Source organism: Cervus canadensis, chromosome 22, assembly GCF_019320065.1.
Source record: "Cervus canadensis isolate Bull #8, Minnesota chromosome 22, ASM1932006v1, whole genome shotgun sequence".
In the NCBI taxonomy this organism is placed as follows: Eukaryota; Metazoa; Chordata; class Mammalia; order Artiodactyla; family Cervidae; genus Cervus; species Cervus canadensis.
Window position 1 is genome coordinate 14,412,688 of NC_057407.1, and position 16,474 is coordinate 14,429,161.

Here is a 16,474-nt window from a genome sequence, read left to right on the forward strand (position 1 = left end):
AGATACCTACCACTTGTTTTTATAAATAATATTTTATTGAAATACATCCCTGTCCAGATTTTCTGTTTTCAACTTCTTGTGCAAATGGCAGAGCTGAGACCATATGGACTAAAAAGCCAAAAATATTTACTGCCTGACTCTTTAGAGAAACCGTTTGCTAACTCCTGATTTAGATAAAAATATGTCATGGTCTGTTTAAAAAAAAAAAACACCAAAAATGCTAATTCATTCACTCACTTATTTTGCCATATTTTTATCTTATAAAAATGAAGAAGATATTTAAATCAGAGGTGTGTAAGTAGGTGTTGAAGACAGAACTTCCTGCATCAGAAGGTATCCATCACTGTGCCTAGTGTTTTTGTGTATGTGGTTACAGAGATATCCCAATCAAAGGTCCTAAGCTTTCTAAAAATATATGCTCTCACTGTCAGTCAAGACAGTGATTTGCTTAATCTTCACTTTAGTTTATAAACCTCTGAACAGTGTAATCAGTATAATGCTTGGTAGAACATTGGAAATGCCCTCACATGCTTTGGTGGAAAACAGTTTCTGGGATTTCCCCCCACCCAACACGACTCATGAGAGATTTGGGGATTTATTTAGCCGCCTTTATCCAGGCAAATCTCCTAGTGACCTTAATGGGATTTTGATCTTGGTAAAAACTAGTATATATACGACTCAGGCTAAGTGAAGGGCTAAAGAGGATAAATGAGCTGACATGCATTTCCCCTCTCTGGGAAGAGAGGGCATGACTGGGGGCTCTAGCATAAATGCTTTGACAGTCAGTCTGTGGACTCTTGCTCATGGAAAATGCTTTTGCCAGTCTGTGGTGGGAAAGGGACAGTGCTGATCAAAGGCTCTTTATTCCCATGGCCTCCTGCAGTTTGCACTCACCAAGAACTCCCACATTCTATTCTGGGTGAAAAGATCTGCATGAGGTCAAGATCAGTGTCTGAATGTCATTCCTACTTCAAGGCCAAATTATATGTGACCAGGCTCAGGCAGACTAGAGTGTACAATTGTCTTAAAACATAAAAACAAAGTTCAGAATGAAAACACAGTGCGTGGGCATTTTTATGCTTGTACTTCACTAGCCTTCTTCGACCAATTCCCATGTTTTTGCTGATACAGTAAGGTTCTTTTAAGCCAAAATTATTTCTGTTATTATGTTATTTTGTGTTATTTCTTATTTTTCTATGCTCTTCTCACTTTCTCTGTTTCATGCTTTCTGGAACCCACTCCAACCAGGTTTCATCCATAGTGAATCATTTCTCATCAAGGTTATTTATAGCTCCCACATTACCAAATCCAAAATTGAACGTCACAGATTCTTTTTTCTTGATCTATCAGCAGCACTTGACCATGTTGCCCACATTCTCCTTGGAAACCTCTTTATTTGGTTCTTTGCCTACCTCACTGCCTACCCTCTAGGTCTCCTTTGCTGATTTTGTTCATCTCTTGATTATGCATGTTGGAGGGCCCCAGGGCTCCTGTCCACTCGCAAGGCTTTTAGCACCATTCATGAGGTGGTGATTCCTAAGTCAGACCTCTTTCCCTTGACTCTCTCTTGTCTGATTAGTGTTTCTGCCTCTCCCATCAAAAAAATCCCATTCCCAAAAGCCCATCAAATGCAATTGACTCCAAGCTTAATTTATTGCAGTTATCTGGTTATTCAGTCCAAAAAGTTAGGAGTCATTTTTAAAAAGTATTTATTATGGATAATACTGAATATAATCAAAAGTAAATAGAAGCATGAGAAGAAACCCAAGGAAACCCATGCATCCTTCATTCAAATTCCTTCTCCACTAATCATTAATGACATGACCTTGAACAAATTACCCAAACCCAATAAATTATCTTCATCTGTCATATGGCAGTAAAATGCTCTCATGTTTTGCTTAATTTGAGACTTAGAGGAAAATGAAAATATGACACTAAAAACAACTGGCACACAACCTGGTGCTTAATAAAAGTTGATGGCAGTGCTATTATTGTTCTTATCCAAACAATTAATATAATAATGCTGTAGTTATTATAGTGTGGTTCACCAGAATGAGTGAATAATGGCAGAGGTTGGGTTGTATTATACATGCTAACCCTTTGCTCCTGTAATTGTATTTATCAGATCTGCAATTAATTTTCTGTGTGACTTAGGAAAAATTCCTTTCATTTTCCATTCTTCTAATTCCTGTTTGTAAAATAAGAATATGAAACATAAGTCAACTCCAGTTGATCAGGAGTAGGTACTTAGAAAAGAGATTTTAAAGGATTCTGAGGCTTTGACTGGAGTCAGTAGATAAGTTTGCTGAGATCTGTTAGTAATGTCTGAAGTAGGTAGGAAAGCTGGTCACAGCTATTCTGAAATTGGCCACACCTAAACTAACTGCTCTCAAAGGACCTTCCCAATACCCAGTCCTTTGGTTCTTTTTCTTCTCTTCTTGGTAAGCCTTTGAAACTGGATAACATCCTATCCATCCAAATGAATACTCAGTGTCCTTAGAGTGAAAAGTAGATGTGGATACTCCAGTCAAGAATCTGAAAGCAAAGTGAGGGATTGCAAACCTGCCTCTCCCAATGGGAGGGAGGTTTCTTTGAGACCTTATTAAAATTTGAGCATAAATAAATAAATAATTTTCATCATAAGGGAAAACAGGGTAGTTCCCTGAAGTTGTGTATAAGCCACACCCAGTGACACCATGTGGAGTTGGAATATCATTTGCTGGTAGGTTTCTGTCTAATAGCATTTAGCATTGGATACCCTGGTGGGTTTGACCCAAGTGAAAATAGTTATTTCCTGATCTGCAATAGAAGGTTACAGATTTCTAACACTTAGTTGTATAATTATGATAATCAGTGCTACAGATGTTTTAGAAATTGATCTGCTTCCTTTGATATTTTGGATCTAAGACAAGAGTGTCTAATTTCTGGAATAACTTGGTTAACTTGAATAATGAGATTTCAGAGCCTTCAGGAGGAAATCCTGTGACTCACTTTTAAGTCTTCCATTTTTGTATGAAAGAAAAAAAATGAAACATCCATTGTTTGTGGGCATTTTATCATCTGAAGCGCAAGATTATTCCTGGAAGGTCAGGGATATTTGCCTTAATTTTAAAAGCTTTCCAAGTATAGATTTGACACTATGTCTTCTTTCTCCACAATCTCTGTGGCAGAGATTCCTCCTACACTCTTTCATTATATGCCTCACATTTTGGGGTCCTGCTATTGTGAGTTTGTGACCTCTGGCAAAGCAAAAATAGTGATACTGTTCCACTAAATATAAAGAAGAAACTATATTTTACAAAATTTTCTCAGAGCAATCCACAATAAACGTGATATTTATTTACAGTATTCCTTAGTAAGGCTCTATGATGGAAGGGCATTTTATAGGAGAATCTATAACTATGACAGCAACAATAAACAGCTGAAAATAATCTATGAGGCGTTTGCAAATTACCCCTCATGAGCTGTAGTGGTTGTGAAAGATAATTTGCGGTTCTCACAGAATACCCTGCAAATTGAGTCTTTCATCTGCAAGTTTTTTACAGAGAAAACATTTCATTTCTCCTATTAACGAATGATAACTCTGCATTTGTTAATCTAAACAATTTGATTTATATTTTTCTGTGCTGAGAGACTTGTTGACATTTTAGGGTAAGTAAGTATTTTCATCGCCAACTTCTCTTTGAGGTGACTGTAGGCAAAAGATCGACAGCTGAATATAAGAAGGCATCATTTTAATAATTTTCCTTAAAGACATCTCGTAAAGCAGGAACCTATTTGCCCAAGTTATCGTCTGTGCTTAGAAATCTAATAGGACGTGGGTGTCAAGGAGTGAGGATTCTAGCCACATTCGGGGTTTTCTGCGGTGGATTGGAAGCTCTGTCATGTAATCGCTGTGGGCAGGGGGATGGGGTCGACCTGCACAGTCACCAGACCTCCGACAGATGTCTTAAATCACAGCAGTGAAAATAAATAAATCAATAAATTTTTAAAAAATCACAGCAGTGAAAGAGGCACACGATGTTGGTTTCAGTAGTTTCCAGCTTATGTAATATCTGTTCAAGTATCTCATGGGTTGGATGCCAAGATTACATGAATGTTCATGAGAACACCTCTCACCATGCATGGTACGTAGCACGAACTCTCGAAACATTTGGTGAAATGAGGACAATGTATAAAAAGATCTCCTCGATTTCCTTTCTCATATTGCTTTCTTAGCCAAGGACTCATAGTCCAGGGCAAGGAAGACTTTTTTCTACCTGGAAAGTAATCCCTCCATCCTTGGACGGGATGCTTGGTCTTACCTCTGAAGTAGTGCATGAAGAGAGCAGAAAGGGGGCATCGGGCCTGGGATGGAGCTGATCCCAGAAGCCAGCTTTCCCTGAGATCTCTTTTTGATCTTAAAATCCACGGTAATTTTTCAGTCTACTCTTTAACATATCCAGATTTATTTTAATATTCAGAAAAAATTAGCATCAAATGTAAATGTTTTCCCCCAGAAGAATCATTTAGCAAAATTGCTGTTCCAGCGAGTTGGCCCATCTTTAACTTGTGGGGTGGGAGACAGTGGTTGTGAAGCACTGTGAGGAGGTATAGATGTTCTCTGTGATGTGTGAGTCCTGCAGGGTAGGCTAGGGTAGGTCCATCCGTCTTTCCCCTGACCTCTTTACGCTGCTGGGCAAGGCTTTGGCTGCATCAGACAGGGAAACAGTATTTCATCCTGTATAGACCTCCTATTCATGTGCCAGGTTAGGGAATCAGGACTACTGATTTAAGATCCAAAACACTGTTACATGCCCTGAAGAAGTGAATGCAGAGCCAGTACCCTGAATGGCAAATATGCTTTATCCTTTGAACCAACTCCAGTTGATTAGTTCTGGTTGCCTACAGTGCTGTCTTAAGAAGGCATCTGTGGTGCATCAGGGCTCAGGGGGAGGAATGCTGGGATTGATTAGTGATGTCTGTCAAGGCCTCTGGAGGGACAACTCACCCTGTTCTCTTCTTTTGCTGAGTCCTTAACTCCTCTGTGTAATGATTTTAATACTAACAGGTGACTCTAAATATGAGATGGGGCATCATGAGAGAAAGAACAGGTAGATTCTACTTTAAGAAATCCTAGCCTGAGAAAATGCAAATTTACAAAATACATAAATCTGGAGTCAATTATTGCCATTACAGAAAGATTCCATGAAAGGTTCCTTTAAATAGTGAGCTCCCCTACTGCATTAAAATGATGATTCAATTTACAAAAATTTCCTTTGCATGCAACTCTTCAGGACCGTGTCTGTGGAGTTAAGCAAGCCACACCTGATTTTTTTTAAACCCTGGCCTAAATAATGTTCAGGATGGCTGCTGCCACATATCTCAAGTCTCTTGATAATTCCCACTCTCTTCAGACTTCCTCTGACTTCCTCTCCCAGAGTGTTGAGTAGACAATCTGGGTGGTGGTCAGCAGCTGCTGGCTTCCACCCTGCTGCGGCTGCATTTCATTAGTGGGTAAACTGATTGCTCTGTGTTTATGTGTGGGTGTGGTTGAACAAGCCTATGCACTCTGCGCACTCTGTACATAGACACAGATACATATAAGCCATTATCTCCCTCTCAGCCCACCCTAAATTCATTCCTGCTGTGAGAGTTATAAATGGAAGGTTCCAATCACCTGGTGGGTATGGCCTTTTGGTGATATGTGCCCTGAATTCCGCCACCCCGTCCTCTTTGTGTTTGTTTATATGTTATTTCCCGTTGCATCAGAAAACTTCCCCAGACCCTGCGCCTGAGTCATATTATCCACTCGTGGAGCCCTCTTCTTCTTCTGTGGCCTAGAGAGCCCCAAATGGTTTTCTGATTTAGAAAATTAAATAGAATCTGACTCTTGTGGCAAGCTACAAAAATTCCCAACCAACAGACGCTCCCGCTAAATGTATAACATACCTAATATCTAAAAGTATCACTGGTCTAGCATGAACTTGGATTATAGAAGCACTCAGTGCTCCTTGGGTAAGATCATCAGCTTCTTCCCAGGCACTCAGAATTGGGCAGTTTTCCAGTGGACCATAACGCTCCCAGGAATGCTGACTGGCATGTGGGTTTGTGTTTCAGCTGCTTTGTTAAAGCAACTTAATGCAGGGAAGAGTACCTTGAAAGGGATGTACCTTCCCTTTCTCCATGGACAGCCTTTCCCACATAGAATAACTTCTCAGGCACAGAGCACAAGTTATCATATCTATTTCAACTATGGTATTAATATTTTTTTTAAATCTCAACATAAATTTCTTTCCATAAATATGTATATATATATGCATACATATATATATGACCCCATGAACTGTAGCCTGCCAGGATCCTCTGACCATGGGGATTTTCCAGGCAAGAATATTGGAGTGGGTTGCCATTTCCTCTCCAGGGGATCTTCCAAACCCAGGGATCAAACCTGGGTGTCCTGCATTGCAGGCAGGAGAAAAAGAAAAGGAGGCAGTAACAGTGACCTGTCAGCCCTACTCAGAAACTGTTTTCTGGTTTAAAATGATTATTATTCCTATTTGAGATGAAAGTTCTCAGGCCAGTGAGCTGTCAAACAGCTCTCTTCCTTCTGTCTTCGTGGGCTCATTGGTTTGAGCCAAGCGTCCCCCATGGTACTGGGCTGTGATAGCTGCATAGGTGCAGCCGTAGATGGCGGCCGCCAGCATCATGAGACTCACGATCCCACACACCACCCCTGTGATGACAATGGTGGCCATGGCGTGGCGCAGATTGGCCGGCCTCGGCTTGGGTTTGATCTCACACTCCCGGTGGTCTCGCTCCCCTGCGCTGTGGCTCTCGGAGAGCCTGGGGACAGCCTGGTGGTCGGCACCTAGCTGCGGCACCTGCGAGGACTGCAGGTGTAGAGAAGGAAACGGGCAGGGGTGGTACAGCTCGTGAGGGATTTCAAGGAGGTCCTTTCCCTTCCAGGTGTCTGGTGATACACAGATGATGCTGTCCGTTATTCCCCCTTTAAGAAACAAAGACAAAGAATGATAGCAGAGTCTGATACAACCAAATTCCCAAATCCTCAGCCTGCAAAACTTAGGCAGATGGAATTTATAAAACACCTTCCCCCCGGCCCCGGAGTCAAAGAATTTAACAGCCATATTTTATGATTTTAAGATTCCTAAATTGGCTACATGCTAAAAATGCCACACACTAAATGGGCAATTATGTATGACCAAGAATTCATTAGAAGCCAAGTCACCTTTACCTTATAAATGCCAAGGGAAAACAATGCAAAAGCTGACAGGAAGGGGCGCTGGAGGCCAGCCTGAGGGCACTCTTGCACGCCCTAATGAGCCCTGCCACACAAGAAATCTATTGTGCCAAATCACCACTGGAGATCTAAAAAATAAATAATTAAAACAAATGTCTTTTCTTGTGATGTTATGTGTTAATTTGAAAGACCCTGTGTCTCTACCAACACTCTTCAGTGATGCCAAATGGGGAAGTCAGCGGTCCTGTGAGTGTTTTGTGTATCTGAAGGTTTGACAGGAATATGTATTACGTTCATGGGATTAAGTACAATTAACGTGCCTCCTCAGACCTCGAAACATTTAGTATTTTGAGTACCAAACTTTCTAAGACTCAATTTCCATTCTGTGTAAGGGGATTGATTTCCTCAGGTGTTTGGACTCCAGGGGAGATTTGAGTAGCTAGAAATTCTTTTCTAGAAAGAGCAATGAATAAACAGATTCCATCCTGGCCAAATTTGACCACCAATTTGCTATTTGACCTCAGACAGATAAACTTCTCTGACTAATTTTCACGAAAACATCCTACTTGTGTCTCTTTTGATGGTTTACAAAGCACTGTTAGATAAGTCCTCACAACTCTGCTAAAATGGATAATTCTTGTCCAGGGTCATTCAGGTTAAAAGTGGATGGATCAACACTGAAATCCAGCCCACTCCTATGATCCCAGTTTTTCCCACTAAAGTCACATCCTCTCTCTCTCTCTGGAATGTTGTAAGGTCCATGGAATTAACACAGTGACCCTCAGTAGATCCTTACCTCCGTGAGTTGTGACACTAATCTTAGACTGGAGATTTCTTTGTACACATCATAGGTGGTTTATGAAACTATACCAGAAATTCCCAGGCAGGAGGTTGTTACTTCAGTGTTTAGAACCTTCCTGTGTACTTCCTTTTAGTACGTCACAATTTGGGGAATGTTCTCACATCCATTCTATCTGAATTTATAAGCTGAATCCTACTGTGGCCCTATTAATAAATAGGGCCATTTTGCAGTTCAAGGGTTATTGTGGCCCAGGTCACACTGGGGTTGGTGGCCATGGAGAAATTCAACACTCATGTCTTTTTGGCCTTTGCTGCTTGAACTGAATCACCTATTGTCAGAGTCTCCTGAGCCTGATCTGGCTTCTTCAGTGATCCCCTGAGGCAAGAACCTCAACTCCAAAGCAAAATGATAATAGTAATCTCTCCTTTCTTGAGCTGAGGTGCAGCAGGCCAGAGGTGTGGTGTGCCTGCTCTGGATGACCCCAAGGTGCCAACAGGATGTGACTGAAGATCTCTGTCTCAGGGAATGTTACAGTACTTCACCTGGGGAACCAGCAATTCCACTAGCTGACTTAGACCTAGACTGGGGCGGTTCACCTAGCCACTCCAGGGTTAAGTTCATTTCTCCTGTTACTGGCTTCCTGTTTTAAATATTAGGGTGAGAGGCATGGCCTCAGGACCCAGAGCCAAGAGAATACACAGACTAGAGCCTGGATGTGGCTGGAAGGCCAGGGTTGTGGCCATCAAAAGCTCCAGGGTCTCCTGCGTCCTCAGCCAGGACTCACTTCCCAGCCTTCCTCCACCATCTCTTCAGCCACTCCCCAGGAGGCAGATCCGCCAACGACAGCTTGAGGGCCTCAATCTCTTCTGGATTCATAGAAGTTGACAATTCAAAAAGTTCCAGCTTTCCAAGCACTCTCATTATCTATCATCTGGCTGCTAGCAGCTCTTAACCCCTGTCTTGAGGTAAAACGAGATTCACATCCCGAGTCTGACCACTACTTAGCTTTGCAACCCTAAGCAAGTTACCTGACCATTCTGTGCCTCTGCTTGCTCATCTGGAAAGTGAGAGACCAGGGTAATAATGAAATTCACTTCACAAGATTGCTCTGAGGACTCAGCTGAATAAAGTATGTCAAGTGTTTAGCACAGGTCCTAGCCCAGAATAAATGTTTAGTACAGTTAACTATTGGCATAAAGATGATTTGTTAACTTATGAATGGAGGGAGAGGAATGCTAATTAGAAAATCTATGCACATGTTCTTGAAGGAGACATTATTAAATATTCATCAAAGCACTTTTTTTTTTCCTTTTATTGTTGGGTCCAGAGGAACATGAAATTTCCCCACCCTTTGTGGTCAGATTGAAGCCACCTGACTGAGTTCTGGCCAGTGGACCCACTGAATGACACTTCCAGGCTGCAAAATCCCCTGCTTCATCCTCCATGTATTTTGTTCCCCCTCGGAGGGAAGTAAGGTCTTGATCAATATCTATTACCTTATTTTGCCTTTATTCCATGCATCAGTAGTCAGAGTGTCTCCTACATTTGCATTTATTTGCTGGTTTTATTTAGTCATTTTGACACCCAGGTCTTATTATCCCAGATCAGTTTTGCCTTCCTGCAGAGAAAGGCTGTTTTCTGGGTGGGGTAGCTCTGCCATGAGGAAGTGTTGAATTGCATTGTGGAGCCTGAGGACCAGAATCGGTCTTAGGAACTCCCTGGCTTAACACTGTCACTTTCCACCTGGTGACACTGAGGGCGAGAAAGAAACATTAATTTGCCCAAAGATCACCAATGAGTTCGTGGCAGAGCAGGGGGAGCTATATCCCTCCCTATATTGCTTTTAGTTTCCTGGACCTGGGAACCATTTTTGTCAAGAAATATTTTCCTTTGATGAAAACCATCTTTCTGTGATGGTTTGCCTTATGCTTACTATCTCATCCAGAACACAGTAGGTAAAGCCACTTCACCTCTAGATGTAAACAGTTTTATTTGAAGCCTCCTTTAAGAAAGATTTTTGTCAAATCACATGACATCTATTGTAGGTCAACTTGAAAATTAGCTGGTTAATGATAAGCTACTGACTATTCTATTGTTCAGAGAGATTCTTAAATCAATAGTGTTTACTTGATCCCATGTGTTCTCCTCCACTTCCTTCTGTATAACTGCTGCAACTATCCAGACTCTCTTGATTCCCTAAGCCATGTCTGGATCTCTGATATCTTCCCAAATTATGGGCTCAGATATACATCCATCAACTCAACATCACTCCTTGACTATGTAATGGGCATCTCAAACTTGACATGCCCCACGTTGAGCTCTTGATGTACCACCTCCCACACATACTTGCCCATTTCCCCCATTCCACAGCCTGACCCTTGTCAGCTACTGGCATCACCATTTATCTGCTTACTCCCGGAGGACAAAACAAAATTGTATTTCCTGTAATATACTGTTTTCCTTATATCCAGTTCTAACCCATTAGTAATTTCTATCAGTTCAATATTCTAAATATCTCCCAAAGTTGATCATTTCTCATCATCCTAGTTTGGGCCACTGTCATCTTCCCTGAAAGACTGAAATCACTTTCTCCCTCATCACCCTGCTGCTTTTTCTGCAGGCTTTGGTTTGATCTCCCTAGAGTCACCAGAGTGACCTTTTAAAATGTAATCAGATCATATTGTTCGCCTGACTAAAATTCTTCAAGATATTTCCATCTTGCCTAAAATAAAATCCAAATGTCTCGGCCGGCTCTGCACGTTCCAACATGACCCGGCTTCTCTCACTCCCGTCCTCTGCGCTAGCCACTCGTCTGTCCCTCTTTCTGTCCCTCAGTGGAGCCAAGCTTACTTCCCTCTCAGGTCCTCTGCAACTACTGTCCTTTTCCCGAGTTACCTCATGGCTCTTTTCCCCTCTTTATTCCAGTTCTGCTCCCCCATATTACCTCCTTGCAGGGGCCTTCCCTGTCCTTCACATCTGAAATGGAACCCTTATTCCATCACTCTCTCCCTTCATGCTGCCTCTAGCACTAACTGCTCTCTGAACATAGATACATATATTTGTCTTACTTAACATGTTTCTACTGTCAGAATGTAATGCCCATGATGATAGGGATTTTCTTATTCACTGACTTTTTCTCAGCACCTTGAAATGTCCATGGCATGTAAAAGTCACTCAAGTTTAGTATGAATGAATGAATGATACTTAAAAGTCAGGAGGAAAGAAGCACTGTGATGTAGAGGAGGGAATGTAGGGCCAAGACCTAAAGCTGCTCCTTCTACTCTTATCTTTGCTTCTACTCTGTGATCTTCATCAAGTTACTAAACATCTTTGGGCATCCATTTCCCATTGATAATAGACTAGCTTTGAGTTAGGAGGGGTTGGCAAACTTTCCTATAAAGAGCCAGATAGTTCATTTTTTAAGCCTTGCCATAGTCTCTGTCCTAACTATTCAGCCTCAACCCTTTAATGCAAAACAGCCAGACAGTAAATAATAAATGGATGTGAATGTGTTCCAACAAAACTTTGTTTACAAAAATAGGTGGGCCAGATCTGGCTCTTAGGCTACATAGTTTGCTGACCCCTGAGTGATTTCCAGATCCCCTCATCTTTAATATTCTGGGATCTCTTGCTTTGTTTTTGACATCTGATTAAAGAAATACTTGTTCCCTTCAGAGAGGGAGCCGTATTGTATTCAGTTTTAGTAACAGTGGTGTCTGCTAAAGCAGAATGGGTAATGTCAGTGAAGTTTCATAGCTGTCAAATGGTCAGAAACAGAGAAAGAAGGAGGGGCAGTCCTAAGGAGAAATACCATGCCCCCAGTTGGATCACACTTGAAAATCAGAATCTGTTGTCACTTCAGAGTTGAGTAGTTATTGGATAGGTCAAAAAGTTCATTCGAGCCTTACTTATGAAAATTTGGCCAACCTAATATTTAGGTGGATTGAATTTCGTTCTTTCTTAACGGCCTACAGTTTCCAGATAAATAACTTAATGGTGGTATTAATCAAAAAGTGGGAAGTTGGGGTGGAGAGGGGAAAAAAGTGGAAAGTTGTTTCCATGAATCGTATCTGTAGATGACTTTAAATACATGATTTGAAACACCCTTAATGACTCACTTGCCTCTTTTGCCATACCGTGAAATGACATCAGTGCGCAAAAGCTTACACAGATCCCTCAAACACTTTTCAGCATTCCTTCTACTGCAGAAAACCATTGAGGTTTCTCCTAAACTGATCATACACAGATGGGGGGATAGGCATTAGTTACTGACCTTTATAGACAAATGTCTCCAGCCAGAGTTTAAGACTGAGCAAGTGACAGTTGCATTTCCAGAGGTTGTCTTTGAGAAATAAATGCTTCATTCTGGGCATGGATTCTAGGAGGGCTCGATCGAGCTGCCGAAGCCGGTTTTGCTGGATCGCAAGAACGGTTAGGTTCTCCCAAGGCTCACCTAAGGATGCAGGAAGGTGACTTATATTGTTTGATGACAAATCGAGTTCCCTCAGCTGTGGGAGAGAATGGAATAGTCTGCTTTCCAGAGAATGCAGGGAGTTCTGAGTTAGGTTTAAGACCCTCAAGTGCTGAAGTCCATGGAAAACTCCGGGGGTCAGATTTGAAAGAGAATTGTTGTACAAGTTCAAGGTTGTGAGCTGTGGCACTGATTTAAATGCAGAAGTCGGAAGCTGGTGGATCCGGTTATCTTGTAAGTGCAGCGTTAGAGTCTGAGGAGGCAAATCAGAAGGGATTTCAGCCAGACCCTGCCGGCTGCAGTCTACAGAATTTGAAGGTGAGTGACAGCGGCATCTCTCTGGGCAGCCGCACACCACCGGGAGCAGGAAAATCATACTTGAAAGCAGCAACACTTCACCTACAACAAACAGAAAGAATTGAGATAGGAACCAGTTTCTAAGTGGTATCTGCTTTTGTTCCTGCTTTAAGTTCACAGGTAACCAGAAGGTAGATGACATAGGTTATCAAGTAAAAATGTGAAAAAAAATATTTTGGGGGGCATGTGCCCTTTGTATGAAGCAGAAGAATTATCTAGGAGCAGAACTTTAGGAGCATGAGAGGGAGTTCAGATACTCACATTTCTCAGAAGTATGCTGCAGACTGTGCTGTCCAATAGGACTCTCTATGGTGATGGGAATGATCTGTATCTACTGTCTAATATGATAGCAACCAGCTTCATGCGACTTCAGAGCTCTTGAAATGTGACTACTGCAGTCAAGAAACTGACTTTTTATTTCCATTTAATTTTAATCAGTTAAAATTTAAATAGCCATATGGTGCTAGTGGTGCATATTAGATGGGACAGGTCTGAAGCATTCTTACAAATTGATGTCCATCTTTCAAGTGTAATACTTCCATGAATGATGATTGTCTCTGCTCCTTTTTTATTCAAGAGATTTTAAAACAAAGAAAATCATTAAAATAACATAATAAATACTCATGTTCCTGTAACAAAGTTCTGTCAGTTATTCATAGGTTGCCATATTTGCTTCATCTCTCTTTTTTCCTTAACTCAAAGAAACAGTGCATTGCTGATAAGTTAAACTCCCTTTAAGTAGCACCCACATCATGTTTTCCAGCAGGAACCACTCCCCACCAGCGCCTTCCCTACCATCACTATTCCATCCTACCAGGCCTTTTAAAAACAACAAAATCACAAATAGCCTTATAGCTCATATTTTGAGCCAGGCACTCTTGGAAGTGCTTTATATATATATATATATATATATATATATATTAATTCATTTAGCCCTCCTAATCTTGTAATTTGGGGTCTTTTACTACGCACATATTAAAGGTGATGAAACTGAGGCACAGAGAAGCTAAATCACTTGTCCAAGATCACACAGAAGTAGGAGAATCATGATTTGAACCCAGGCAGTCTGCTTTCAGAGTCTATCAGTGTTCTTACCTGCTGTGCTTTACTGCCTGTAAATATTTTTACATACAGACACATAACACACATACATGCACAACACACACATACACATACTATAGAATGTTTTGCATAGTGGTTTTTTAAAAAGCTAAATAATCATTGGTATGTTTCATTTTGCAGTTTAGTCACTCAAAACTGATCGATCCACAGGGATGCATAGAGAGCTCATTCTTTCCTTCTAGCTTCTGTGGAGTATTTGATGTTGAGGCCTTGCCAGATTTATTATTTAGCCACTCCTGTACTGACGAGCATTTGAGTTGTTGCAGTTTCTTTCAGGACAAATGATGAAGCAGAAGGCATCCTTACACAGGGCTCTTTGGCTCTGTAGAAATGTGTACGGGGGCTCTAGATTCAGTACGTGCCTCCTTGCCAGGTTTGAAGAGGATGCCGAGTTAACATTCTCTCAGGCACTGCTAGGTCAATCTCCAGTGGAGCTCGATCACTCCCTTCTTTTTTCCTGAGACTTGAATTTCAAAATGGCAAACATCCATCAAGGACATTTTGTTAAATTGGTAGAGGAATTCACAGGGCCAGGCAATAATATTTAAAACTCAAGATGATTATCTACTTGTAAAGAAAGTTCTTGAGAGGAGATTTTCAGTTTGTCTGTCTGTTTTTGGCCTTAATTAGGGAAATGTACAATGTGGCTGTCAAATGCACACATTTGTGCATGGAGCCTTTCCCCCTCTGTCCTTTCAATTCTCTTTCTCTGATGCTGTGAACAGTTCTTTAGGGCAAGTGGGGAGATGTTTGGAAAGCCTTCTGAAGGAGATTTTGCTCAGTTTAGTTTCGCTCAAGAGATGCAAAGCATTACAGTCCAGTTCCCTCTTGCAGCATGTAAAAGAGAAAAACCTTGTTTTCTTCTCTGTAATTTTGCAAATAATATACATCTCAGTGCCAAAGCAGCTTCTGATCAGAGGAGAGTTGTCACCCCTCACTTTAGTTGTGCCTCACCCACGCATTCATTACCTGCAGAAAATCATGCCGCTCCCACCTCCCCCGCCCCCGCCAAGTAGATGATGTATGAACTCCAACCTGAAGGACTGTATTTTCTCTGAAATGGCCCATAACAGGCCAACTGCATATCCATTCATGACTAGGTACGTTTGTCCACTCTCTCTTCCTCTGACCCAGCATGGCACAAATACGAGACATTTTTAGCATCTGTTTGGTCTTTTGAGAAAGACAACTTCCCACAGATACCTTCCTGAGTTGGGGGGGGAGGGTCCCACTTTCTAAGGCGTGAGGGAATTAATCATGGCTCACCTTCCATGACTGAGTCTCCACCGGCTTACCCGCTGAACCCGAAGCCCACCTTTATTAATCTGCAGGTCAACACATCGAGGGCATGGCAGACTCCAAGTCCAGGTTTTCATTCACTTTTTTTCTGAATCCTGCCAGTGCTTTTCTTCAGCACAGGGAACAGTGGTCGCTTTCAGGAGACCACTTATTTAAGCAGCCCTTTCCTTGTCTCCATCTGGATGGGATTGTTTTCCATCAGAGGATCGTTTGATTGTGCTCCCCGCCTTCTTTCTTAAAGCATTGCCCTTCCCAGGATCATCGCTGCCTTTCCCATTGAGACGAGGAGCCACAGAAAGAATGTTTGTCAAACCTCAGTGAACAGCTGTAGCATTCAAACATGACCCCGATGGCTCCGGCTTTTTGATTATTTAATCTGCTTGAAGTCCAGGGCACCAAAATAAAACTGCCTTCTTAATCCGGTCCTGTTTTCTGAATTCTGTTGACTTATTAACCCTGCCGTGTCAACCCATGTCAAGTTGGGAGATGCTCGCTGTGGATCCTCGATCTGGGGTTCTAGCAACAGAGCCAGCAAAGTGTGTAACATGAGGACAAATTGACCTGCTGGAGGCTGACACGTTTTCCACAGTGCACTGTTTGGTCACCAAAGGCTTATTCAGCCAACATCCGTAGGGATTAGCTGTGTTGACAGGGTCTTGATGCCCTGAAATTCATAGCCATGGTTTCCTTTCGTGGACATCACAACCTCTTCTCCCTGGTGCCGCAAATACTTCTCAGCTGCTTCTTTGCTTGTTCTCCTCCCACTGCTCCCCCTCCCCTGCCCTCATTGAGTTGACCTCTCAGTTTGCATGCCTTTAGAAATACTTCTCAATCTTTCATCATTTCCCTGATGGTGAGGTTCTGGCCCTTTCCTCATTTTTCACATATAAAACAATAAAGCCGCCCTCGTGAGCATCAGGCGTCAATGAACTGTGACTGTTCTGTAATTGAAGCCACTGGAAGCTTTCCCACCAGGGACAGGAACGTTTCTTTGAATGTGCAAGTGCCATGCCATTTACTGAGGCGGGATTTCAGTGTCAAAGCTGCCCTTCAGCATGCCAAAATGTCCCACGTGCCTCCAGCAACTCGTGTAAAGAAGGTAAAAGCCATGCTTTTCTTGAGGCAGCATGAAGTGGAATATCTGGCCACAAGCAGTGTAATAAAGTGGTTGAGTGTGGGGTTT

General features: G+C 42.0%; 2 protein-coding genes across 7 annotated transcripts in view; one reads left to right on the forward strand and one right to left on the reverse strand.

Annotated features, from left to right (window-relative positions):
* CACNA2D3 (calcium voltage-gated channel auxiliary subunit alpha2delta 3) overlaps window positions 1-16,474 on the forward strand; it is an 853,893-nt gene that overhangs the window by 712,652 nt on the left and 124,767 nt on the right. The gene's annotated exons all lie outside the window — the stretch shown is intronic.
* LRTM1 (leucine rich repeats and transmembrane domains 1) lies at window positions 4,378-15,798 on the reverse strand. Of its 3 annotated transcripts, none has more exons than XM_043442157.1 (3): window positions 15,308-15,798; window positions 12,316-12,912; window positions 4,378-6,988 (listed from the first exon to the last, which is right to left on the reverse strand). In XM_043442157.1, exons 1-3 carry the CDS (start codon window positions 15,366-15,368, stop codon window positions 6,555-6,557), a joined length of 1,092 nt encoding a protein of 363 aa, XP_043298092.1. In that variant the 5' UTR covers window positions 15,369-15,798; the 3' UTR covers window positions 4,378-6,554. The 3 variants fall into 3 exon arrangements, with proteins under 3 accessions (XP_043298092.1, XP_043298093.1, XP_043298094.1); XM_043442158.1 differs by having other exon boundaries at window positions 15,259-15,798; XM_043442159.1 differs by lacking the exon at window positions 15,308-15,798 and adding an exon at window positions 13,132-13,414.